Below are 27,979 nucleotides of genomic sequence, written 5' to 3'. Positions count from 1 at the left end.
AGCAGACAGGCTTTCATGCTTTAACTTCTTCAAAAAAGAGTAATGCACAAAAAGTTAGTGACATGCATAGTCACTATGCATACTTGTGTCAGAAAAATAATCCTTCAATTCTTTTTCAATCAGAAGACCAATATTTCTTCTTATTTCCTTGCATTTAATGCCCTTTCCAAGTCGAAAATTGTTTCTTTAATCTACCTCCATCTCCCAGCTGTGTTCACCTGCCGTCACGGAGCAGTACGAGTACAAACGCTTCCGCTGAGAGACTGAATGCGTGGGGCATTTATGAATGGGAGCAACAGGACTTGACCGCTTCGTTGAAACTGCCATTGTCTTACATCTGCCAAGTACAAATCTTATCATCTGATACAGTTTAGCAAACTATTTTCTTCCCTTTAAACTGAAATAAAAAAATAAATAAATACTGGCAGTGCTGGGAGGCCGGTGAAGATATACCTTTATCTGAAGGAGCTATTGGTGCATCTACAGCAGCAAATACCGCCAGCTTAGCTTCATTGATATCTTCTTGTGTGAATTCTCCAGACTTGGCCCATTCGACCGCTTTTTCAAATGTTTTCAAGGTGTCTAGTGAATTTGGGTCTCTTAGAAAGAAAAAAAAGAAAAAAAAGTAAAATTAATTACTTTAGTCTTACAAAATGAAATACTGCAATTGCTTTGTTCTCATTTCATTCATCGTTTACTATGCATCACACAAACATACACACATGGGGATTAAACCAAATGATAAACTTCCTTTTTTGATTACAAAAAGAGGTTTGGGGTTTGTTTTTTGTTTTTTTTTTTTCTCCAGAAGAAAGAAGTGTTACAAACCCCGGCATATTTTGAATTTTAGATACAAAAATGCAGCAAGTTCAGTTGCCTAAAAGCATTCCCAAGGCAGTGCGTAGAGAACTGGTATTTAAAAAGATGGTAAACCAGCACTGTTTACAATGCACTATCAATTCGCTGCAACAGCTTAGTAAGCATAACTGCCATTAATATCAACAGCAGTAATACGTACGATACGCCGTATCTTCTCTCAGTTCTGGTTCCTGCTACACCTGTTCCTGCTCTCTGTTAAACAGGTGCAACAGGTTCACAACTAGTGAAATATGAACCAGGACAAGTCCCACCATGTTGAAGCTTCACAGAGAGGCAAGGCTGCTCAAATTTTAGCTAGGAATCCCGACCGAGTGGTGTGCTGCGCTGCCTTCAGCCCAGCGAAACGACTTCAGCCAGGACTCCACCCGCGGAACATTTCTAGTGGGGATTAAAACTAGTCTTTAATACCTCCAGTTCAAATTTCATCTGAAAGTGCTTTGGTAACACCAATGGAAGGTAACTGTTCTGGACCGGCAAAAAAGGGGAAAAGAAAAGAAAGAGAAAGCAGTTGTAGCTCTTCACCAGCAATGCTTTCTGCCGAACCTCTGATGATTGCAGCCACAGTCACCGAAGGAAGCTGCGCATTTTCAAACCTTAGGGAACAACACCATTCTACTCCTGGTTTCAAATTCAGAATAGTCGTGAATTCCCTTTTTTAGGGCCTCCTCAACCCAGCAGGAAACAAGACAGTGCAAGTTTTACAAAAATGTGGTACCGAGAGAGTAAACACCTAAGTACAGAGAGGCAACAACGGTTGCTACCAGCAGCAATAAGTTAGGCTTTCCCAAGGACAGAAACCAGAGACAGCAAGGACGTGTTCATCAACAAAACTCTGATGCCTTAAGCAACTAATCTGAACATCATCAGCACTGAATCACTCCTTGTGATTCAACATTCTTTTTATTTCACTTGATCGTGAAAGAGTGCTACAACTAAGTCAAAAAAAGATACATGTAAGTGCAGTCAGCAGCCCCTCAAGACATGAACAGGAAAGAATGACCCCACTGTTACCTGTAGGAGTAGAAAGTGAATATGCCGTTGTGGCTAAGTTTAGCACCTCCGCCATAAGCCCCTCCTTTCTCTCTGATTTCTCTATGGAGGAATTTAGCTGTCATCAACCGTGCAAGAATTCGAAGGCTGTAATGAGAGAAATATCAACAGCAAAGACGTTAAATGAATTGGACAACCGTAATATTCTCAGCTTCCTCTAAAGTTCCCAAAGATCCCCATTTGCAATGCATTGCTTCTTGTAAGCTACAACAGTAACAATAACAATACTCAGTATTTAATAACAGCTGAATAACGCGACATCATTGTAAGAGTGACACTGCTTTGGAATATTCCTTGGCTATTTCCATTTATTTCACTTTAACGAAATATGAGAGCAGCCTCCTAAGCTTTGTTACCTGAAATAGGATTGTCAACTCGGACCCATCCAAGCAGGCAGGGCTGTTTATTTGGAAGTTAGAGGACGGCAGCCCCTCATTACTTCATCTCAGCATTTACTAACACAGGGCGTTTCTGGACCTAGCCATGCAAAGCTCGCTCCGTAAAGAATTTGTGACAAATGCACTGCAAAGCATTTTCTATCGATACTCTATTTTCTGCGGTCAGCCTAACGCTTTCCATTTGTTCCACTTTTCCAGGCTGGACGTGGCTTTGAGCAGCCTGGTCTAGCGGCAGGTGTCCCTGCCGAGGGCAGGGGGGTTGATACATGATGACCTTTAAGGTCCCTTCCAACCCAAACCACTCTATGATTCTATGATTTTGTTTTGTGCTACACAGCATACAGAGAAGCTCCCTGCTGATGCTGTTTCCCACCTTGCGTAGTCTGCAGTGGCGTAGGGGACTGTTCGAATGCATTCCCCAATATAGTTCACTGGGAAGGGAAGTACAAAATGGGTCTTCATCTGGCATGGTTTGAAAGTAGGATCCTAAGAGAAAAACGTATTATTGTCAGTTAGCACAGATGAAACAATTTATCCATTTGAGAACTCAGGGGTTTTTGAGAACTATGAAATTCTGCCAAACACACAAATGCTAAAGCTGCCGCTTGTCCTACACTGCAATCACTGACATTTCGCTTGTGCCCATATTAGCAATCCAGTCCACAGGATTGCCCTGGGAAACTGAAGTACACGGACTATCTGCATCAGCTACCCACCCTCGCACACCGGCTTCTCGACTGTGCAGGCCTGGCGTTATTACCAGAGCTGACTGGCATGCCTCCGCTACCGTGGCTTTACTCTGGTTGAACCAAGTATTCGTAACTCTCCACTTCTATGTCTGTCCACATAAGCGCACGGTCAACACACCATACATACAGTCCACCTACACAATTTTAGATATTGAAACCAGATACAGAAACTGAAACCCATAAAAAAATGCAAACTATTATCAACAGCAGCAGCTATATGAATTTCTGCTCAAACACCTCCTGCAATAAACTTGATTCTTCCTTACATCCCTGCTTGAAAACTTCCAGTCCTCTTCATGTCTCCAGGCCTCCGTGGCACTCACTTCTTGGCCTCTTTCGCACATAGACCTGCTTGTGTGCTTACTGAAGCAAGAGCAGAGCCTTACACACCTCCAATAGCTTTTATGACCCCATTTCAATACGCCCAAGCTGCTCTCAACTTCAGAGACGCGATCCCCAGCCCCTCACACATCTCTGGCTGGTCGGCCCAAGCCCAGCAGCGCATACATCCCTGGCGAGCAAGCGAAAGCGTGGGCTAAGATCTCTCTGCCACCTTATCAAAGGAGAGCTCACGGAATGCTAAACTCTTTTTCCCTCCTGTAGCCAAATACAGACTTTCATTTTTACTTAATTGTCACTGATGCTCTTGCGTCGGGTGCAATTCACATTCAGAATCCTTTAGGAAGGGAGAGGAAGAAAAGGAAGGGACTAACCAGGAATGACACTGCACAAGCCTGGTTCTGAAAGAAACCAGGTTAAAAATAAAGTGAGCATCACTTACAAGAGACAGCACCGGCAGATATTTGCCTGCATGCACGACGTGGAGTTAGCTAAATGATCACACCAGAGCCAAAGGGATGATGACAAAGAGGATGACACAGAGGGATTAAGAAGGCAGTCAGAGGGTGGAACTGAAGGGCACGCTATGTTTGGTGTGTTGGAGCTTCTAAACAGCGAGAGAATCTGTAACAGCTTAAGAGAGACCACTGCAGCCCTGTAATACCAATACCCCAACCAATGATGTACTTACATTTACTAGTTTCCTTGTGATCTGCAAACCAGTAAGCATTTCACTTCCCATGGGTTTGACTTCCGAAGATTTCTACAAGAGACCCAGCCCTCATATTAAAAAATGATTCAACAATTTAGACTAATAATACTACAGATGCAACGCCCTACCCGTCAAACCTCTTTGAAACCACCATCAGACCTTGTGTTCACAAACATAAGCAAGTTACTCGATTACTTCTTTATATCTGAATCTCTAAGCAAATGCCAAATACATTTCCTTTCAAGAGTAATTTGGCACGGAAAGACACCAAGACAGAGATTACATGAGGCCCATAAAATTTCAAACTCATTTCCCTCATGGGCAGGGAACTGCGAGCTTATTCCAGTCTCATGAGAAATTAAGAGAGATCTGCATATTGACAGCAGATTCTTTGTCAACTCCATTGAGCCAAGCACATTTTGTGCCAAATGTCCTGAACACCAGATAACCGCTCAAATGCCTACGCAGCTGAGGAACTGCACATCGTGCCCTATTTTCTTTTGGCCAACATTTCAAGTAAAGCTTAGCTAAAAAATTACAGTTTTATGTGACAGAGAAAGTAAGAATTTCTTTTTCCACATCCCACGCAAAAGCAGTAACCTCAGGGCGAGGCTTAACAGCTGATCTACAGGATTACTATGGCCTATTTTACCGAGCTGAAGACAGCCTCTGTAGCAAAACACACAGACAGCAGCTTAGCACAGAGCTGACTGGAGCAAATTTCTCCAGACATCTTTGTATGGATACAGTATCCAAGTTCAAACGACCTGCTCCCGATTACGCAGTGCTCTTTATACAAGAACAAATCCCACTGCATTTGATGCCCCAGTCACAAATGAAGGAATTTCTTACCTCAATCACATGGGGACGAATAGGTTTTCTCTCTTTTTTACTTCTAGCTATGCCCTTCAAAAATTTCTCTACTTCTTTAGATGCTTCTGGTATCTGTTGAGGTGCTGCATTCACTGAACATCTGTTAAAAATACATATCAAGTTTTTAAGTACATTTTTGTGTTTTCGGACAGCCCTTTATGATTTGCACCACTTTGTCTTCCTAAACATTTTCTATAAAATCACGAGAATATTAGATCTGCAGTCACTGATAATCATTATCACAGCAAAAAGCAAAATACTCATAAATCCATCATTTGATATGCCAAAAAAAAAAAAGTCACAGTCCAATTGCTTTTCTTTTGCTTGTTCAAAAACACCCTCAGACCCAGACTTTAGCAGTAGCTGTCGCAGGACACTTCTGCGCACAGGACAGGACTACATCAGTTTTGCAAAATATAAGTGTCTCATAAATAAACTAATTTCCTCTATATTCTCTCTTTACAGGCAGACCTACCACAGTTTTGAGCAGTATAGATACTTCTACAATTTTATGTATCGGTTCATGCTTTGCAAAATAAAACTTTGCAACTTCTGTCACTTCATATGGACTTATTTTTGGAAGTAACATGCCTGACACTAAACATCTTAAAGTGCTCTCTTACTTTTTCCATTATATGCATAAAGTAGACTTCAGAATGTCATTCTTTTCCTTTTAGGATAAAAAAAATCCCGCACAAATTGGACTCTACTGTTACAATACAATGTAACAGTATTTGTCTCCTGGGCACCTTTAAGGAAAAATAAAAAAGCAGAATTTTGAGTATTTCTCTAAAATCCTATAGGCCATTTACACACTTTTCGTACAATAGTTACACATGAAATTTGCCCTAAGTTTCTCAGACCTGTTAAAAAATGAACAAAATAAGCCAGAGCTACCACTTTGTAAGCAAGCAGAATTTAAACTAACAACATTTTTGTAGTTTTTCCACAGACCCCAGCACTTGACCAAGCACCCTGAGAAACACACGCTCACAGGCCGTGGCCTCTCTTTATCAAAACACCCCTTTTGTTTTTATCTGGAACTCACCTGATGTTGTCACTATTTAATAAATACTTCTTAATGCGTGGTAGTTTCCGTAGTATTGGTTTAATATCGGACATTTCTGCAATTCTCTTCATCAACTTCACCTGCGCAGGAAAGGAAGGCAGAAAGACAACACATTAATCCAATAGAAAGAACTGGCAAAAAGGAGCGCTGTAATTCCAAAGTGGAGGATTTGGGCCTCGCTGAAGGATGCCATTAGTGTTTCACCTGATCCATCCCGCTGAACATTTCTTGCAGTTCTCCCAAAGGCGTAAGGTTTTTGCTGGCTCTAATAGAGGCATATAAATGCCCGCAATCTGGAATCCCGTTTGACAGCTCCTGGGCAGTCTTCTTAACCAGCACTCTGAAATGTTCTTCCTCCTCAAACCGGGGGCTGAAAAAGCGTAGAAGCGGGTCTCTAGGTCTCATATAAAAGCACACCGATGGAATTTATCATACTGAATCATTCATCATCCCAAGTTCAACAAAGAGCTTTTAGACTGTTGGTTCTCCATTTAATCCACTATCTATTTATGCAAATGATGGAATACTTAGGTTAGAAACTGGGAGCCATTCAAATATACAGTTACAAAAAGAAATCCCAAAGTAGGATCTCCAAGAAGAGAATGTCTGGAGGAAGAGGGAAAAGAGAGAACCTCGAGACACATGCAAAAACACAAACAAATGAAACACAATGTACTGTACTTGTTAAATATTTCACTCCATAAATGCATCATGTCTGGCAGATTTCTATCCAAGCATAGAGATGAAAAGAGCACACCCTGAAGGAAAAAACAAAACACAAAAAAAACCCTTCACACAAGACAACCAAAACAATGGCCTGAGAAATGCACAGTAACTTTTTATGAAAGTGATGCAATGATGCCAACCTAATGCTACACATCACAAAACCACTTTAATGCAGTCTGTGCTACTAAAATCAGAGCAGACGTGAAATGTGGTTGTTCTTTACACAAAGCAAGCCTGTCAATCCCTCCTTCTCAACAGTAAGCAGCAGTTCAGAAACAGAATTTCTGATTTTTCACATGATGTACAAATAAAACTGTTCTGACGCAGCACCTTTTCTGCTAAGGAGTCTCCCTAATTCAACTCCAGGATCCACAGAAAGCAAACCACAGCAGCAGATACCAGCAAGTCTGAAAAAAATCTTAAGAGGATATTGCTAGGACTGCTGCGACCAATAAAAAGATCTAATGATCCTGCAAACCTTCCATGGTTCTGAACCACGTTAACAGTGACGCACGCAGGTCAACAGCCATCTCAATGTATAACACTGTACCATTCTGTCCTCTACCCTCTGCTTCCAAAGTCTTTTTGCAGCGCTCAAAAACATGGCGACAGATGCTAGTGAAGGATTGCCTTAAAATGCATAACCACGTGAAGTACTCCCCTTAAAACAAAACACTAAGTTACTGTAACTGTCAAATGTATATCTTACGCAAAAAGGCACAAGTCCTTTTATACGCTAAATTTTCAATGCCTGTGAGCTGACCCTCTACCTGGAAGCCCTGACTGACCCGTAACTACAGAGCTGTTATTACAAATGTAACGTCTTGAAGTTTATGATGAATTTACCTGCTCATACACATCCAAGTGTGAATCATCCGGAATGATATGTGGGCTGACAGACATACCACCTGTTTTTAGCTCTATTTTCTGGGCTTGTTCCCTGTAATCAAGGGCTCCACATCCCATTCTGTGAAAAACAATAGAGATTTATTTCCATCTGCAATGTACGCCAAAACCAGGATCCATTGCAAGGGAGACTGTTTAGGCCAATACTACTCTCACAACCAAACAATTTGGGGTGTTATGAAGCAAACATAATACTTCAAACCTTATGAAGGAAAAAATTAATATGCCAAGCTTTTCAATTGAAGCAACCTGTTAATTCAAAATGGTGTATTACAGAGCGTGCTTTCTGTACAGGCTTGCTACCATATGAAACTACAGTAATAACACCACATAAACTGTTATCACCAATAAAAAGAATAGATTCCTCCCAGCCCAGTGACTTGTTCTGCCCTGTGCCACTCTCTCCCCTGTGATGGGGTCAGTGTTCCTGTGACCCCATGGTGAAATCAGACCAAAAATCTATCCAAGTGAAAATTTTAATTTCTGCTAGGCTTTTTTTCATTTATACCAATTTCCCAATCTGTTCAGGGAACGCTTATGTTGATGGAACAGGTTGCCCCGAGAGGTGGTGGAGGCGCCATCTCTGGAGACATTCAAGGCCAGGCTTGATGAGGCTCTGAGCAACCTGATCTAGTTGAAGATGTCCCTGCTCACTGCAGGGGGGTTGGACTAGATGGCCTTTAAAGGTCCCTTCCAACCCAACACATTCTGTGATTCTATGACACTGGGGAACAAGGCAATGCAGAGGCTGCTGGAGAAGGGGAAAGCTGCAGGGAAGAGGGAAGACCATCATTTCTGCAGGACACTAACTTATCAGCATTTCCCTTCTATAAGAACAGTTGCTGAAGTTATTAAAACCAGTATTATTTCAGTGAGCTGCATTACATCTTATTGCTTTAGCTTCTAAGAAAGTAAACCTCTCACTTTGTAATGACATTGCAGAAAAGCGGCACGTATGGTTTGAGCTCCTCGGGAAGCGTGTTCAAGCTGGAAACAGCTCTGAAATAAACCACCCCGTTGGTTGGCTGAGCACAGTACTGGACAGGAACTTCATCAGCTAGGGATAAAAAAAATATATAAAAAAAAAGGGAAAGAACAACCAACAGCTTCCTACTATAAACACACAAAATAAAAACAATTTCTTACAAGAACTTAATATTAAGAGTTATTTTCTTTTGGCACTTCAGAGCCACTTCGTGTTTAAACTTTGCACATTGAACTGAACACTGGACTGAAGGGGTTTTATTGTTTCTCTCTATGGTAGGTAGGATACCTGGGCAATTTGATGAGAGAATTCTGTTGACAGGGGCCACATTTTAGAGGTAACATTCAAATAAAGGAATGGTAATTTGTTTCTGAACAACTTAAGAAGTTGTTCTTCCTTATTTTTTGCCTTCACCACCTCAAAAGTTGAGGAAAGTAGGTTCCTGCACTATACGTTCTCTTCTACACCAAGGCATCAGAATATAAACATTAGAATTTTCACAAAACCAGGCCATTTTATTATCAAAATTATACAGTACTTGACACTTGCTGGCAATTCTTGCAGGAAAGCATCTGTTAGAAATACACAGCAGAGCAGTAATATCTGCAAGATTTTGACAGAACTGTATCAAAATTGAGAACTACAATTTCTTCTTTCCTGTCAATCCATGGGAGAGAAATTTGCACTGAAGTTATGAAGGATGACTTTTTTTTTTTTCTATGGCTCCTGTACATCACATTCCATAAAAACCAGGTAGGAAGGGAGGGCAGCAAGGAAGGCTCTCTGCACAAGCTGCCCAGAGTGCTGCACCCTGGATAAGCCTTTGCAAAGCGGGGAGATTGCTCAAGAGCAGTGGAGCTCGGCACCCAGAGACTCCTCTGACGGCAGGGCAGCGCAGGCGGTGAGTGAGCTGGCAGCAGGGAGCCGGCACCAGGAGCGCTGCTCCAGAGCTCCGGGAAGGGCGGGTGGCTGGTTCCACCTCACAACAGCCCCACATCGCCCCTCTGAGGCGGTGGCAAGAAGCATCTGCAGATCCACTGCAAACTGTCTACAGCAGAGGTGGTAGATGGTGGACTAGAGGCAAAGAACCAAAACTATTGACAACAGAGTACATACACTTTGTAAAGAACAAAAAAGAGCAACAGCTGGGCAAGCAGCTAGATAATAATCCAAGTGTTACTCTTTTGAGGACGAAATAGTGGTTACACCAACCTGCGAGTGTTGTCTCCAACACAGTGAACGGGATTTTGGGCTCAATGTCAGACACTTTTAGAGCTGGGAGACAAGAGGTATCCTGAGGTTTGCTTTGAAGAGCAATTAATTCCAAACCTAGTAAGGAGAGCAGAATACCAGTTTGTCATTTCCAGCTTTTAGTGAAAGTACTGTTTAAACCTGTTGAGGTGACACAGATCAGAAAAACACAAGCATTTAAGTTTAGCATTTTCTATCAACCGTTCTTTCAAATATTTTACTGAAACAAATTCTGCAGATTATCACGTGGCAACGACAAACAGAACACTGTGTCTTTGTAAATTCTCTTTCCAATCCCCCCTTCACATCCTGTTTACAGTAACATGCAATTTAAACCCTGACAAAGTGGCATCTGCCGGCCTGTCCCGTCACCCAGCTTCGCGAACACCAACTCAGGCAACCCAGACCTTGCAGGTAAGACACTTCTTTCGAACCCATTCCCCCCCCCAGTTCTTACTCAAGTTCTCTGTCAGTACACTGATGCAGCTAAGTTGCTGTGTTTAATTTTACGTTTCAGCCTCTTTGAGATTCTAGCTGGTCGCCTCTAAGTACTCTCCAGTTTATCTCTGCAAGTAGAAAGCCTCATCTGATTTTCTGCTCCCCTATCCCCTGCCTAGTACTAAAGCTTCAGAAGATTAACTCCACTCTTTTGGAGGATTTCTGTGACTAGATCACTGTTTTCACAAATTTCGACGACTGCACAGGGCTTCCAAGCTTAAACTATTGCCCAGAATAAATTGAACACAAGATTATTTTTATAGTTGGCTGTTTAAGTAGAAAAGATAAGAAATAAAATTACAAAATAAGTTTTATAGGAGCATGGACCAGACCTCATATGCTCAAAAATAAACAGCTTCAAGGTAAATAGTGGAATTTATCTTATACTTAGTACAAGTTAACATGGGAAGGAATAAGAAGAACAATATTTTAAGACAATTTCCTTTATTCTGCCCTACTGGAGATCATTCTGTTTTTGAGTGTTAAAACTAATAGAATGTACCAATCATACACTGCAGTGTAAACACTACACTGCATGGCCCCATTACACATATACATGAGCTTCCAATAAAAAAAAAAAATCATCCCTTTCAGAGCAAATACTGGAGAGTGCCTGAGAATTTAAGATATTCTTCAGAACACCAGTTAAAAAACTGTGGTTTTAAGCAGTTACCGAAATAAGAATACGAAAAGGCAAGTTAACCTTTTTCAAAGATTTGGGATTTTTCTTCTTCAGAAAGAGCATTGACCTTTTTTTCCAGCTTTTCTGCTTCCCTTTTTGCTTGTTTATTATGGTAGTCTTCCTCTGGACTCATTGACAGAGTCAATCTATGCGGATTATCCTGCAGAAATATATCCCAAAACAAAGCATTATTAATTTTGAGGGCAACTTTGTCCTGTTTTGCCTCAGATTATTCCTTCATCAGCAGTAGACAGAAGCAGTTTGCGCACCATTTGCCCAGCATATTATCGAAAGTATCACAAACAGGCAATTTAAATTCTTTATTTCATACAAAACAGTCTGCTACAAGGGTGGGGAAGAGAGGCAGCTCACCACAAGCACCAGCACGAACAACCTTCTGTGAAATTTTAGTATAGAGTCAGAATCCCTCAACAGCACACAGTACTCGTTAGTTTAATTAAATCAAGGTTAAAGAACTGTACATAACACTATATAGCAGCATGCCACAAGTTTTATCTGGATAATGTTCTAAGATAGGGAAGCTGGTTAAATGCAAGAGGGTTTCATTAAACACCTCTTTCAACCTGTCCAAGCTTGAGTGCACAGAGATCCCATATGATGTAAAATATGCATGCCTTATCCTGCTCGGAAATGCTTTACATCAGCCTTGCTGCCAGAGAACTCCATGCATTATGCAAGTGTCACAACTGCTGTTGAATTTCTCTATGTTTATACCGGACTGTGGAATTTTAATAACAAAATTACTCAAGCAGCTTCCATTTTATATAACACTGTGAGGCTATTCAAAAGATAGTGACCTCAAAAATTGCCCATTTCAAAGTAGAAGTCAAAAAGCAACATCTGTCACTGACAGATACTGCCAATAATTTGGAACAATGTAATCAGATTCTGTTTTATGAGTTTATCTCTATTGTGCTTATGTGGAAATAATACAGAAACCTAATTGACTACAGAGTTGAAGAAGGAACTGCAAAATTAACTAGGCATAGTAAAATGGACAGGATGAACAGCATTCTCTCCTTTGCTCCTGGCCTTCCCTCTTTATTAATCTCTAGGCACAATGTACAACGTAATAATCTTGATATAAAAAACATCCAACTATTCTCATTACTTCCTACTGAGTCATGTTTTTGCCTGAGCGCCCTCAGCAGAACTGCGTACTAAAGGACTTTCTCAAAAATACTGCATCTGTATTTCTTCCCTACAAAAGCCAAAACCTTAACAGCCCCCTACTACTTCCAGATGCTAATAATGCCTTTAGGAAAACAGATTTCAATTGATGCTACTGTATTTTGTTGCCTTAAGTATATGATAACTAACATTTACTCACTATTAAATCAGCTTGGCAGTTACTTACAATAGATCTGCCCTTCAAAACGACTTCAACAATTTGGGGGGAAAAAACCTCAAACAAAACCAAAAACCCACCAACAAAACAAAAACACCAAAAAATAACCCCAAACTCAAACCCACTTTTGCACTGCTATCACTGGATTTTTTTTTCTTTCTGGCATTAGCTAATTCAGGGCTTCAGAACTATTCAATGCCTTTATTGTTTTTATTTCTTCAAGAACTCCAGTAGAACATACGGAGAGGAAACCAAGAAAAAGAACAGAAAGCAATTAGCGCTGACAGCAAAATTCAGACAGCAGTTCAGCGAACAGAACAATCTTACTTATAACCAACGTCTTTTCAAGGAAGACGAGACACATCTTGCTATGCCAACACTAAGGAACACAGAACTAGGCCTGTAATTGTCTACGTTTGAGCTTCTCATTAGGAAATACCTATGTGCTCTTTTATAGCTTCAGGCATCACAGTTCATAAAGCATTAGCATTTTATCAATGTTCTAATATGCATGTTTCCAAATGTCTAACCAGCTGATTTTTCCAGTTCTGAAAAGTTTTCACTTCAACCACTTAAAATTAACACGCTTCATTCAAAAACGCTGCCGTTCACCTACACCTAAAAATAGACAGTACGGTTATGAAAAAATAGCATTCAGTTTAATCTTTAATACAAAAATCATAATTTAAAAATTAGTACTGCAGATATTTTTCTGTAAGTTTTCCTACCTTAAAATATGTTTTAACTTTTTCCTGAAGAAATGTGGGATTTTCTTTAAGGCACTGCCTGAACCGAGAGACTTTATCTGCAACCTTCAGAAGCTCCACGGGATCCCCATCTTGATTCCAGCAGGAGGCAATATACTGAATGGGAAAGAATAATTAGGTAAGCAGGACAACCCATCTGAATTTTTATAACTGACAGCATCTAAGTTCCATAACCATCTTATCATTTATATTTGAATAGCAGACATGAGTCGTTCTAATATATTTGGAGCAGAAAAAAAAAGCTGAAATATTTGTTCAGATTAAAAGAGTATTCTTGTCATCATCTGTCCCCTGTTCTCTCCTTTCTCTCATTTTATCAGACCAAATCACTTTTTTTTTTTTCTTTCTTTTGCAGAAGTGCATGTATCTATATTCTAGAAATCTATTGTAATATTCTTTCCCTTCTCCCATTTAAAATAAATTCATTTTTCAGACCAAGAAAGAAGAAAAAGAGGCACAGGCAGTAGAGACAAAGTAGTACATAAATATTATAGTTATCCATTTATTGTATATGTCAGATGAAATTATTTGTAATGAAGTAACTCAAACGTATAACATAGACATGACTTTGGGGAAAAGAAAATACTAAATAACCAGAAATATCCCCAGGATATTTCTTTTGGAAGGATTTTTATCCTAATTTTATTCTCTTGTTTGAGACTATTAAGTTTGCTTGATTCGCTGTTGAAAGTTCTTCAAATACACCACAAGGCAAAATATCAAAACCTTCTCATTTTTACTCTGTGTGAATGGGGGAAAAATGAAACAAAGCAAAACAAAAAAAATCCCAAGACATTTGAAATAAAAAGCCTTAAAAGCACATAGAAAACAAATGCATCGTAACTGTCAAAACCACCTTCTCTTTCCTTACCTCTTTAATTACAAGCAGTATTACAAGCCTTCCAGACTTTTTCAGTCATATCTATTATCATCTGTTCTGTGGAAATTCCCTGATGTGTTTTCAAGAATACTATTCTTTTATAATATGCTCCAGTTAACTCTCCTGAAATAAGTCACTCCTTATTTGAGGCTTCCATGGGGTCATTACAACCCAGTGCTGGTTCTCAGTAAGCAATCTAAAAGTTTAACCACATATCTAAGACCGTTGTCCAAACGCTTCTTGAACTGACAGGCTTGGGGCCATGACCACTTCCTTGGTGTCATGGTCCAATCCCAGCCAGCTGCTCGCTCATTGCCCTCACAGTGGGATGGAGGGAAAAATCAGAAGGGTAAAAGTAAAAACTCATGGGTTAAGATAAAGACAGTTTAATAGGTAAGGCAAAAGCTGTGAATGCTAGCAAAGCAAAACAAGGAATTCATTCACTGCTTCCCATCAGCAGGCAGGTGTTCAGCCATCTCCAGGAAAGCAGGGCTCCATCCCACGTAATGATTACTTGCGAAGACAAACACCCTAACTCCAAACATCTCCCCTTCCTTCTTCTTCAACCAGCTTCTATTGCTGAGCACGGCATCATATGGTATGGGACATCCCTTTGGTCAGTTGGGGTCAGCTGTCCCAGCTGTGTCCCCTCCAAACTTCTTGTGCTCCCCCAGCCACCTCGTTGGAGGAGTGAGAAGCAGAGGTCTTGGCCCTGTGTACACACTGCTCAGCAACAGCTAACACATTCCTGTGTAATCAGCACGAATCCAAAACAGAGCCCCATACAAGCTACTATGAACAGATTTTCCTCTATCCCAGCCAAAACCAGAACATCTGTGGAGTTGTTCCAGTGCTTGGCCACTCTCTCCATGAAGCACTTTTTCCTAATACCCAACCTGGACTTCCCTGACGCAGCTTGAAGCCATTTCCTCATGTCCTATTACCGGACACCAGAGAGAAGAGACCAGCACCCCCTGCTCCGCTCCCCATCACGAGGGAGTTCTAGATAGCAATGAAGTCACCCCTCAGCCTCCTCTTTTCTAAGCTGAACAAACCTAATACCCTCAGCAGCTCCTCATAAATCATGCCCTCTAGTCCTTTCAGTATCTTTGCTGCCCTCCTTTGGACATGTTCTAATATTTTTATGTCCTTCTTATATCATGGAGCTCAAAACTGCACACAATACTCAAGGTGAGGCCACACCAATGCTGAGCGTAGTGGGACAATAGCCTCCTTTGACCAGTCAGCTATACTGTCCTTCATGCAAGTTGCCTTTTTTTGACTTTATGTGACTCGTGTTGAGCTTACACTCCCAGACCCCTTTCTTGCAGGGCTGCACTCCAGCCTCATCCCTCAGTCTTTATGTACATCCAGGATTATACTGTCCCAGGTCAGAATCCACATTTGTCCTTGTTAAATTTCATACAGCCTGTGATTGCCCAGTGCTCCAATCTATCAAGATCTCTCTGTAAGTCTTCTTTACCCTTCAAGGCAATTGACAACTCCTCCTGATTTAGTATCATCAGCAAATGTACTTTGCACGTACTCAACTCCTGCGTCCAGGTCATTGATAAAAACATTGAAAAGAACTGGCCCTAAAATTGAGCCCTGGGGAACACCACTAGCGCCTGGCCACCAGCCAGACGTTACATCATTTGCTAGAACTCTTTGAGCCCCAGCCTTCAGCCAATGGTTCACCTGTCATACATCACACAGAGGGAAGTCCTTCTAATTGGTAAAGCTAGCACAGCACTGGAATACAGCATGGAAGTTAGAGAATTCTTACCACACAGTGTTTAAAATTACATGGTGTCATCTGTGACAGCCAACACGGCTTCACAAAAGGCAAATCGTCCCTGACTAATCTGATGGTATTCTACAATGGAGTGATTGCACTGGTGGATAAGGGAAGAGAAACTGATGTCCTGTATCTTGACTTCTGTAAGATCTTTGACACAATCCCACACAACACCCTTCTTGCTAAATTGGAGACATATGTGTTTGACAGATGGACTATTTGATGGATAAGGAACTGGCGGGATGGCCGCGTCCAAACAGTTGCGGTCAATGGCTCAACATCCAAATGGAAAACAGTAACAAGTAGTGTCTGTCCCTCAGGGGTCTGTATTGGGACTGATACTGTTCAATACCTTTGTTAATGACACAGACAGTGGGACAGAATGCACTCTCAGCAAGTTTGCAGATGACACCAGGCTGAGCGGTGCAGTTGATACAGTTGAGGGATGGGATGCCATCCAGAGGAACTATGACAGGCTTGAGGAACAAGCCCATGTGAACCTCCTGAAGTTCAACAAAGCCAAGTGCAAAGTCCTGTACCTATGCTTGGGCAACGACGAAGTAATCAGTACAAGCTGGATGATGAACGGTTTGAAAGCAGCCCTGCAGAAAAAGGCTTAGGGATATTGGTAGATGAAAAATTGGGTATGAAGCCGCATTGTACGCTTGCAGCCCAGAAAGCCAATTGTATCTAGACCGCATCAAAAGAAGCGTGCCAGCACACTGAGGGAAGCGATTCGCCCCTGTCACTCCATTCTCATGAGACCCCACCTGAAGTCTGAGTGAGGTGGGGTTGTTCAGCCTGGAGAAGAGAAGGTTTCGGGGAGACATTGTGTCCTTTCAGTATATGAAGGGGACTTGTAAGAGAGTCTTTCTACCAAGGCCTGTACTGACAGAACAACGAACAACGGTTTTAAAACAAAAGAGGGTAGATTTAGATTGGACATAAAAAAGAAATTCTTTACTCTGAGGGTGGTGAGACACTGGAACAAAGTTGTGGATGCCCCATCATTGGAAGTGTTCAAGGCCAGGTTGGATAGGGCTTGGAGCAACCTGGTCTAGTGAAGATGGCTCTGCTCACGACAGGGAGGTTAGAACTAGATGACATTTAAAGGTCCCTTCCAATCCAAACCATTCTATGATTACTTTAGTTATATCTAGATCCTTTTCAGCCCTTTTCAAGGTCAACTTCTAAAACATGACCTCAGGGAAACGAACTGAAATATAACCCTCCTCTAGGGGAGCATTAACAACGAACACTGGATGACTGGTCTGCAAAAGCAAGAATTAAGAGCATTCTGTTCTAGAATTGAGTCCTAACAGCTTAATCAACTTCAAGACTTAAAACTATTCAAAAAAAAGTATATGCATAAATATTTCACCAGAGAGAATTACACACACAATCTGAAAACATGCTAGAAAGCATTGGCTACCAAAATCAGGCACATTTTTCCAGATTCTACTACAACACATGACAGGAAATTAAATATCCACAATTTGTCCGTTTCACTCTACGGCAATCTGATTTGAAACAGCTCTTGGTTGTGCTCTCCCATTTACAAGTCTCATGTTAATCCAGGGCTCCGCTTCTTTACCTAACTTTGTAAGCCAACGGAATGAACTGTTCATGCTGAAGAATATAGAACACTTGAAAGACACAAAACAGAAGAACTGCTAAGTAACTGAATTTGCTGCAGAACAGAAAGAAACAAGGACACCGGAGAATGAGTGGCAGCAGGAGGCCCTGATCTCCGAAGTGACTGCAAATACTGCAGCTAACTTGTTCCCAAATTTATGACTTGCGGACTTTTTAGACACCACATTCTGCTGTGGAAAACATCTTCCGTAACAGCTTTGGTATCAAAATTTTAAGCCAAGAATTGAATTAGTGTAAATTCTCACTTGTGAATCTTGAAATTAAGTTACAGCAGTACAACCCTACATAGTTCTTCTGCTTGACTTCTAAAGTTACATAGGCATCTGGACAAAACATACAGCTCCAAGAGGCAGTACAGCATGCCTATCTTACAGAATTAATCAGTGCTACTGCAATCAAAGCTAGTATTCAGGTGAAGACAACAGGCTCACTGCCTGATTCTTTCATACAGTGTGGAGTCCAGTAATAGTTTGAAAAGGAAGAAAGATGTACATGAGACGACAAAAGAAAAGCCTTTCAGTGAAAAGTTTTGCATATCAAGAGTCTACAAAATGACCCCATATTTCATAAAGATGTAGAAAGTAGGTTGCTCATCCATACCTAAAAAAGCACCACACACGTGCACGCATACAGACTTACAGATGTCAGGGCAAGTCCAAAACTCGTGGACTGGTGCTTCAGCTGGATTTCAATTTTGTGAAGAAGAGCTTCAATCCTATCTTCCTCAAATCCTTTCCTTTGGGAAGGGGTGATGAGAGAAGGAAATCATATCCATTAACACTAATCACTTTAAGTGAAGTTATGAAAATGAATTATAACATCGATAAAGGAAGCATTACAACATAATGTCTTCCACACCGAATTAAAATTGATATGAAATAATGTTATCATACTGTGTCATTTAGTGAAACTGCGCTAATATAATTAAACTCCTGAAGGTTATGCTGATGGATATGCTACAATAGAGGAAGTAGCAGATACAAGTTTTAAGAGTATTGAACAATATTACTGCTTCTTTGGTGCATTTATTTTAACATAACTCAATTTTTAAGGCATGTTATTATATATATGCCCGTTATTATTACATGCATATTTATTACCATATTATTAATATCTAATTGTAAAAGACTGTATGAAAGAACTAACAGTATTCTCAAAAATTCAGCATTACTCACGCAATAACGTCATCAACTGTTCTAGCGATTATCTGTTTCACAGTATCAATGTCTCTTTCAGCAATACCCTGTAGACCCACACTGAAATAAGCTTCTCTTGTTGAGCCATTAAACCTAGAATAAACCACATTCAAGTCAGTGACAAGTACTAAAACTTGAGCATTAAACGTGCCAGAAAAGGCAGAAGGAGGGGAAAAAACACCTGTCATTTCCACATATACACGCAGGATTTTAAAAGCTAGACAGAAAGAAAAATAATTACCAAAGAGGCAAGAAAGAGAACTTAAAAGCATTTTTTTGTTCTATTGCAGTAGTAGTGCACTGTTAAGAAAACATACAGCATATGATATTAGAGAAAGAAAAACAGTTACAGAAGAAAAGTTGGTCCTTTCTTTTTACCTTCCCATTAATCTGTAAGTTCTTTCCAGTAAAGAAGTCTCTTTTTTTAAGGTGAAAATTTTAGCTGCCTGTAATGCCAAACACGTATATTCTACTTAAGCAGGTGAGTGGAATGGTACTTCTAAATGTGTACTTTTAAAGTAGCATTTGTTAAGTAAGTGGTGAAGGTGAAGTGTGCCGTATTTGTTGCCATTATTTTCAATGGTACTTAAAAAAAGTAAAGATAGTTTTGTCCAAGCTGTCAGGCAGCATTAGCCGTAAGAACTCATCTTCAGAAAGACAAATTGACACTAGCAGTTCGAACCAAAGCCAACAAACAAGAAGCAATAGGTGCTCATCAACTCTATAAATATCCACTATTCCATGTCTAAAAACCACCGAAGGAACTCAATGGCAGACTCAGGTGCTGAATACCAATCTCTGGACTCAAACTTATTCTTCTAGACTGCTTTATCAGCACAGTCACTAAGGCAAATTAAAGCCAACTCACTTCATGGTTCAACACCATATTAATATAGTCAACCTAGAAAAGGCTCAGCAGACAAAACACAAAACACTACTTCGGTGTTTAAACGTGGATTTTCTGCCACGATACTGCCATGCCCTGTGAGATTAAGATGTCTCCATGGCACTGGCATGCATAACACAGGACTCATAGGAAGCCCGTCACTTCATGCAGAGACAGTTCAAGCTGGCAGAGTACCCTAAGGCATTAAAAATCATAGATGAGTATATTACGGTTTCCCACTCAAGCATCCGAGACAGCCACTGGAGACGAAGGCATGACTTTTGTAATCCTCAAGTCTAAAAATCAGTCAGATGAACCATGCCCTGAAAGCACTTCTTTCTTTCTGCTGACAATAAAAGCAAACTATGATGAGCAGCTGAGTGAAGACACTTCAACCACCCTCAGTCTGCAGCGCTGAGCGAGCTCAGAAGACTGGCTGCAAGAGCTACGGTTTGAGTAAGTGTTGGCAGAAATATCCTTTTGTACTGAGATGACAGCAAGTTAATGGTACCTAACTGCACAAAAGCACATTTGTGCCAAACCTACCTACTACTAAATCACAGAATTAACGCAAAAAAGCAAAGGTAACATAGTACAGAGAAGAGATAGCAAGTTATTCTGAGTAATAATAAATGGTCAAGATGAAAATCCCTAGTAAATCAGGGCATGGAAGGTATACTATGTTTTTATCTACACATTTTTCTTGTTCATAAGCTCTAAATAGTACAACTTTGTTTAAACTAACGTAGCTTCTATAGAATTATTTTCGGAAGCCAAAAATTACAGTTGAGAATGCTTTATAGTTCATCAGTACAAACCCTTAAGATGTTTTAACATTAAAGTAAAATTATTCTGGCATAAATTGCCTGTGTAAGAGATGACTTGTCCCAACTTAATAGTGGTTTGTAACTTTTCTAATATTGCTTATAGCGATGAAATATAAATTGCAACACTTACCCAACATCAGGAGAAAAATCTGTACCAACACCAGACTCAATTAAGGCTTTGTAAAAAGGAGAATTCGGCCCATCAACCAACAGTGAAGACAACAGGCTTAGTGTAAATGTTTCAAAAGTGTCTGTAATACTGAAGAAAAATTAATAGCTCTTAAAGAAACATCAACCTATGGATATGGGACACACAGTTTCATCACTATGTTAATTTCAGAAGAATTACTTCTATAAAACAATGTAGAGGGAGCAAGGGAGAAATAATTGTCAGTTATGAAAACTGCACCAAACCATAAGGAACTAAGGGAGTTCCATGTCTTTCACTTCCTATAACTAGCAGTAAAGCAAGTTAAATTAGGCTGCAAAGGTAGTTAAAGTTAGTAGTAGGGTCATGCAGAAAAGCTTGCACATGGCAGGAAGTTGAAAGAGAGGAAGCCAGCATTCCCAAAAATCTAATCCACTGAAGAGTTCTGTAAGATAATGGCTGATTTTCTTTATGTCCATTTGCTAAAGAAAAAGACAGGACAAATTCTGCTTAGTAATTAAACTTTCATTTACTATATACAAACTTTCATTTGTCTATCTTTCCCATGGCATTCTTTAACTGAAAGGTGACATTTATGAAGAGGGATTGAGGGAAATGAAATATGCCTGCATCTTGCTTAAAGTTCTAAGATAAGCTTTTGATTCAGAATTTCATTTGGATACACTTACTCTGTCAACAAGTAGCTGACGCTGACAGTTGTCTGCTTGGAAGGATCGGAAGCAAATGAGTCTAAGCCACATGTTACACTGTCTTCTCTCTGTAAAGTATAATAAATACCTTAGATGCAGACTAAACTCAGAGCAGAAGTTACAAATTAAAAATGACTGCTTGCACTTTCATAGCATCTTCCTTCCAAAGATTCAAAATTCAGTTAAGTTCAATATTCACGAATAAATACACAAACACAGGATATCTTGAAAAATATGAGTGGTATCTCAATTTTTTTTACAAGCGGAGAATAGAGGAGAGGATCTAGAAAATCTGGCCATAATTAACACTCTGAGCTTACGCTTCTGGACAAGCCAGAGAGGAAAAGGGGGAGGGGGAGGGAGAGAATAGAATATGTGGGTTTTGACACCAATGTTTGGAAGTTTAGGTACCATTAGCGGGGATATTTCCTGACACTAAGTATCAATATTTCTAACAGTAGCACTAAAAGCTTTCCAATAATAAATGGTTCAGTGCTCCAAATGCTGAGGGACTTGAAAACTGGAAATAAGAAAAACAACTGCATGCAATCATAACATTACTGAAGCTCAAAAGTAAATGTATTTTTTCCCTGATGTAAACAAACATAAAAATACTTCAGCTCATTTAAAAACACACTTTGAAACAAAACAAAAAAAAACCCCAACAAACAACAAAAAAACTCCAGCAGGCTGGGCTAAAATGTTAACCTATTATATTCAGTTTCTGCAATTCCAAGATTGGATGTGCACTGTTTCTTTTCGTTTGTTTAAGGTTTTTGTTTTGTTTTATTTACTTACAGGCTTTTCCCAGAGTTTCTGTTTCGGGATATCAGTTCTTGATTCAATTCTTCCAAATTTTATCAATGCTTCCTCATGTATTTGTTTCAAATGTTGCTCCAGTGGAAAATTACCATACGTGAAAAATCTGCATTTCACATATGAAAGACTGGGATTAAGCATCACATTTTACTTAAAGTTTACAGTTAACAGCTTTTATTATATTATGAATTTCATGTATTTTCCAGTCATTCAGTCACATCTGGAATGGAATATGCTTTGTAAGGTCCCTAGGTTAAAGACCCACCTAGGTTAAAGACACCATATACATAAAATTCACATATTGCCCGGTAAAATCCCACATTTTTCAGCTTCTGTTTTATGCTTCAGAGGCCACAAAAAATTAGACTTCATTTAGTTGCAGCAATATACAACATTCCAAGAAAAAATATTAGTAACTGAAGCCAGAATCCTAGTGCTCTGAAGTTTCAGAATACAAAATTCTTATGGTCTTCGCACATAATGTATAAAACATGATGACCCACATCTCAACTGATGTATAAAACACAGCTGGGTCAGTCTACCGATACAGAAACACTGATGACTTCCGCTGGATTAAATATAAGGACGAGGTATGTAGGCATGTCACAGATAAATGTTATTCCCCCATTAAAATCTAAGCACAAGTACAGTAGAACACTTGGGACGATGAGAAAAACAAAGGATGGTAAATTCACTATCATGACACAAGCTTATGTCCTATAAATGAATTAATCAGACTAACACATTGACCACAAATTTCGTACAGAAGAAACAGAGGTACTATAGATTTCCCTCCATATCACTTTCAAATTTACTTTTAGCCTAAATACCTTATTAGTACCAACAGAATTAGTATCCGACTCAAAAGAATACCCACTATTTAGAACTTGATACAGTAACATGTGATTCAGGAGCAGATGAGCATCCATTCATTTGTAACTTCTTTTCATAACTTTTAATCTGGGTTGACTTCAAGGAGGATAGGAACCCCTAGACTCATCTGCACTACTTGTATTTTAACTCCCTAAAATTACCACCAAATACTTACTGGTATGTTCCATTTCCCCACAAATCCATTTGAGTTCAAGGTGAAACATCTGTAAACAAAAATCCCCAAACCAAATCCTCCAGGCAGATGTACTAAAAGAAAAATAAAAATCAGCCATCTCTCTTTCAGTAACCCCTGCTTCCAATTCACCCTTCACTTCTCTCCCTGGAGCAAATTCCTTGCTTCAGTGCTGTCCTAGCTGCTGGAGGCCACAGGTTATCTGAGCTGCTGGCCATGTGAATGGAAACGCTGTATTGCTGGTTTTCCCTCACAAAAAATACGAACGCAGTGCTAACAAACTGTATAACCTAGTAAGTTAGTCACAAATTTCAGATACCTGGAATTGCTTGGATGATAATGCGTGGCGTGGAACTGTTTAAGCTGCTCCCATGTAAGATCAGGAATACATAATGGATCTCCACCAGATACTACACCGTAAGTGTGATCAGGAAGGATTTTATTCTGCAAGTGCTGTGCAAATATCCTCTCATTATCTGTCTTAAGAGGAAAACACCACATTTCAGTAAAAGTCATCAAACCACATTTTAAAAATTAAAGGTGATCAATAAGATGACCTCAGAACTCTTAAATTACACAAGAGCGCCTTCTCGCATAAGTATTTTGTTCTGTAGTCCCACGTACTTGGATAAAACTAGCTATGTTATGTCAATTTAAAAGAAAATTTGACACTAAAATCAATTAGCATGGTGCTCTTTTATATGCAAATAAACTTTCAACAGGCTAACTTTAAGAATAGCCATGTAACAGACTGCTGACTTTACTGAGGACTTAAATTTCACAAAGGAGGAATGGAAATCTCTGGTGCAATAATGCCATTGATAACCCACCGCTTAACCCACTTCACCACACATAAGATCTGAAAACAAAAATTCACAAAACTTACAAACGCCCCTTTCATTTCATTAAAAACAACTCCTTTGAAAACTAGAGGTGTCTCAGGATCAGTTGGGTTCTCATGTTCTAACCTCCAACCTTCTTGCCTGAAAAAATTAATAACAGGAAGTAGTGTGAGTTTGAGGGGGGTTTTTTTGGGTTTTTTTGGTTTTTTTTGTTTTTTAATTTAAGGTTTACATACATCTCAAGCTGTCCACATCTTACCAGAAATCTAGTTGCCGCAAACACGGAAAGAAAGCTGCATCCAGGTACACTGACAGAAGATTTTGAAAATCCTTGGGATTTTGTGTTGAAAACGGATAGAGTGTGTAATCGCTAGCTGCATATAAACAAACATAAAAAGATCAGAATTTTAGGAAGTCTGAGATGCATTTTTCCCTCATTTCTTTTTAATGTCCCCTCTATATAAATAACTGGAAGAGAAAAAAATTACTAAATGACACATATTTTTCCTGAGGAATACAAAGAAGTTTAACACTGCAATTATTTTACCATGAAAACTTGGCTTTTGCCATATATAAAAATAATTAAATGCATGGCTGTATACTATAAAGATCCACCTCTATTGGGACTTTGTAACTGCCAAATGAACAAGATCTATTTTGTTGTCTTGCCTTGTTAGCTTTTTAATTTCTCACAACTTTCATACTTAATAATAATGGCTCTCTAAAGGGAAATTAAGGAGAGCCAACAGACAGCTCTACTGCAGTAAAACCTCAGGCATTTCAAGTGGCATTATTTTCTTTGGGCTCACCTGTGAATGCGTTCATGAAAGTGGACAGTGACCTATTTAACATTTTAAAGAACGGATCTCTGCAAGGATACTTCTGAGAACCACATAACACAGTGTGCTCGAGGATATGCGGGACCCCAGTGCTGTCCATCGGAGTGGTTCGGAATTGTATACTGCAAGAGAGAGCACAGAGAGGCATGCAGTTATTTGTGATGAAAGTCCACCCATCTCCTACCTGCAATTGAGACTTATGGGAACATTAACACTGCCTAGTAACTAACACGGCATACAGCAGGATGCAGAGTTACTGAGTTCTTAAGAAAGACTCTTGAGTCTCAGCCACCTCTTCTAGAAGGTGTATAACCTCTGCACTTCTACTTCTGGAGGTGGTACAGAAGCTTTCAGCACATAACCACACACTTTTCTTTTTTAGCCAAAACCCCAGAAAAAAATTCATGGAAGGTTATGGTAAAAAGAACTGGTTTACATCTTGCAACTATAAGGCAATTTATTGGAAGGTCCAGTTTTCATCTCACCAATAAAGAGATGATAACAAACTTGAAGTAGTTTAGCGGAAAGCCACAAAAACGGTCAGAGGCTGGAGCACATGACCTGTGAAAAGAGGCTGAGGAAACCAGCAGAAGGAAGGGCCTCAAGGGTACTCAACAGCTGCCTTCCAATACCTACAAGGAGGTTACAATGATGACAGGTTCTTTGCATAGATATGCATGACAGAAGGACAAGAGACAATGTTCATAAACTGAAGCAAGGAAGGTTCCAACTTGATATTAAAGAAAAAAGAATAAAAACCCCCAAAACACCATACAGACAGTAAAACATTGCGAACAGGTTGCCCAAAGAGATTGTAGAATCTCTGGTTTTGGAAATTTTCACCTGGATAAATGCCTAAGGAACTACACCTGAATTAAGCGCTGACCCTGTTTTGACCAGCAGACTGAACAACAGGCCTCACGACATCTGTTCTGACCTGAAAAACTCTAAGGAAATCCCACAATGGAAGTACTATCCTCTTTGTTATCACAGAAAAATCCAGTTATGAAACTGGATTACAATTTAGAAACAACAAGGTGATGCTGAGATGGAATGTGCTATACATATATTAATATTTTACCTGAACAGATTATTGGAGTCCTCTCGAGCCACATGTAGATACCTGGCTCCTGTACTGTCATGACTAAGCTTCACTGCAGTGAGGAACAGCTCAGGAACAGCTGTCACCTGCATTGGAAGAAAACATCTGTATTACAGTGTGACTGCAACTAGGTCAAGTATATCATGGATGATATACCAATGATCAGTTTGTTGATCCTGTATATAATTGTGCAATATACAGTATTAAATAAATTCTTTGTTCCTATGGTTTGTGGGAGGAAAAAAAGAAGTATGCAAGCAGAAAATAAAGTTTTAAAAAACCCTAAAATACACTACAACTAAAGAACTAGACTCTTCTGGTATAGATATTAAGACCAGAACAATTCAACCAGAAATACAAAGAAAAGGTATATATTCAAATGTCAATGGTTAGAGCAGCAAAAGAAAAATCAAGGAATACAGTTCTACCACTCTGTCACTAGCAATCATGTTTTGCAAATTACTTTTACTCTCTGCTTCTGCTTTTTGCTTTAAAAAAGTGAAAAGAAATTCGACATATTATTTCTGTTGCAGGTTCTCAACAAAGGTATTAAAAGTGGCTTAGGAGACAAAATATTACTTGAATGTATTTCAGAAAACAGCACATGGTAAAGTTCAGTTATCTGTCAGGACTTTTAGAAGACCACGCTGAATGTTCAACATCTGTAGCAGACACACAAACCCCCAGGGTACATTATTTACTCTAGAAGAGTCAGGTCCCTCCAAGAACATGTGTTAATGCCCCTAAAGGATTTGGTTGTAGAGATGTAACTGAAAGTAATTACTGTATCATTTTTAACTGATCGCCCAAAGCATCTACGCCAATATTTAGTGTGCAGCCTCCTGGCCCCACTTAAGTGCTTTCCAACCAAGGGAAAACGTCTCTATACAAACACAGGGGACCTGCAGGGCGATGCTTACCTGCTCCACAGTGAACCCATGGATTCGCTCCCCGACCCTGTACTGCAGCGCCCTTTCGTTAGCAGAAACGCCCTTCCACCTCCACGACTTCTGATTCAAGCACCTGAAACAACACTTCCCTTGAAACCAAACACGCTCCCACCAGGGACACGGTGCCTCATCCCCACCCTGGGGGCCCAGGAGGCCGCAACCGCCCGGCCCCGGGTCCCGCCGGCTCCTCGGGAGGGGGGACAGCCCCAGCCCGCACCGGGGTCGCCCAGGCCCGGCCGCAGCACCTCGCTCCCCGTCCTTCGGAAGCGCCCGAAGGAGGCGGCTGCGGCGCGGAGCCCGCCCAGGCCGGCGGCGGGGCCCGGGGCAGCTGAGGACGGGCCGCCTCCCCCGTGGAGCGCCGGCAGAGAGACCGGCCGGGGAAGGCACCGGCGGGGCCCCCGCTCGCTGCCCCCAGCTCCCTCCCCATCCTCACCGGCCACGGCTCAGCAGCCTCCCGGCCGCCCGGTAACGGCTCCACATGGCTAAGCGCCTCGGCAGCGGGTCGGGCCGGGCCGCAGAGCCGGGCCGGCGCAGGCGCCGCGGCTCCCGCCCGCATTGGCGGCGGCGGGAGGCTCCGCCCGCCCCGCCGCGTCCCGCCCTGCGCTGCGGCGGCCGGCCCGGGGAGCGTGGCGGCGGAGGGGCTGCTCTGTACCGCCCCAGGCCGGGCCGGGCGGCGGCGGAACCCGCTGCAGGGCCCTGGGGGGCGGCTGGGCGGTGGCGGAGGGTGCTGGGCCCTCGGCAGGGAGAGGCCTTAGCGGCGGCGGGGCCCTCAGCGGGACGGCGGGGCCTTGAGGGGGACACACAACCCCAAAATATTCACCTTTTTGGGGAGGGTTGACCTTGGCGGGGGGGAGGAATCTCTTGGAAGTGTCTGTGCCTGTTCAGGAAGCTCTGAGGAAAATGAAAAGCCATGGTGGTTCTGAAGGGAGCGACCTTTGAGCAGCGCCTGTTGTTTGTTTTTCAAATTGAAAAAAAGAAAGCACAAACCACGCAACACCAAGATAAAT

The 27,979-nt window shown here is 40.9% G+C and overlaps 1 protein-coding gene across 1 annotated transcript in view; it reads right to left on the bottom strand.

Moving 5' to 3' along the window:
* The window catches only part of PITRM1 (pitrilysin metallopeptidase 1), a 30,288-nt gene extending 2,750 nt beyond the window's left edge, over positions 1-27,538 (bottom strand). Inside the window, exons 1-25 of the mRNA XM_054192565.1 lie at positions 27,406-27,538; positions 26,943-27,045; positions 26,002-26,108; positions 24,891-25,042; positions 24,341-24,455; positions 24,126-24,222; positions 23,559-23,719; positions 22,153-22,279; positions 21,334-21,422; positions 20,627-20,755; positions 18,763-18,876; positions 18,227-18,323; positions 13,215-13,349; positions 11,139-11,277; positions 9,899-10,015; positions 8,626-8,758; positions 7,642-7,762; positions 6,751-6,827; positions 6,274-6,439; positions 6,049-6,149; positions 4,980-5,100; positions 4,107-4,178; positions 2,701-2,813; positions 1,891-2,016; positions 454-599 (exon numbers count right to left, since the gene is read on the bottom strand). Of these exons, the coding sequence (XP_054048540.1) occupies positions 454-599; positions 1,891-2,016; positions 2,701-2,813; positions 4,107-4,178; positions 4,980-5,100; positions 6,049-6,149; positions 6,274-6,439; positions 6,751-6,827; positions 7,642-7,762; positions 8,626-8,758; positions 9,899-10,015; positions 11,139-11,277; positions 13,215-13,349; positions 18,227-18,323; positions 18,763-18,876; positions 20,627-20,755; positions 21,334-21,422; positions 22,153-22,279; positions 23,559-23,719; positions 24,126-24,222; positions 24,341-24,455; positions 24,891-25,042; positions 26,002-26,108; positions 26,943-27,045; positions 27,406-27,452 (2,905 nt within the window). The 5' untranslated portion in view covers positions 27,453-27,538. The remainder of the gene's footprint in view (positions 1-453; positions 600-1,890; positions 2,017-2,700; positions 2,814-4,106; positions 4,179-4,979; positions 5,101-6,048; positions 6,150-6,273; positions 6,440-6,750; positions 6,828-7,641; positions 7,763-8,625; positions 8,759-9,898; positions 10,016-11,138; positions 11,278-13,214; positions 13,350-18,226; positions 18,324-18,762; positions 18,877-20,626; positions 20,756-21,333; positions 21,423-22,152; positions 22,280-23,558; positions 23,720-24,125; positions 24,223-24,340; positions 24,456-24,890; positions 25,043-26,001; positions 26,109-26,942; positions 27,046-27,405) is intronic.
* Positions 27,539-27,979: the final 441 nt, after the last annotated feature.

Source organism: Rissa tridactyla, chromosome 2, assembly GCF_028500815.1.
Source record: "Rissa tridactyla isolate bRisTri1 chromosome 2, bRisTri1.patW.cur.20221130, whole genome shotgun sequence".
Lineage (NCBI taxonomy): Eukaryota > Metazoa > Chordata > Aves > Charadriiformes > Laridae > Rissa > Rissa tridactyla.
The sequence above is the reverse complement of the archived record's forward strand: the minus strand, read 5'-3'. Positions and strand labels throughout refer to the sequence as shown.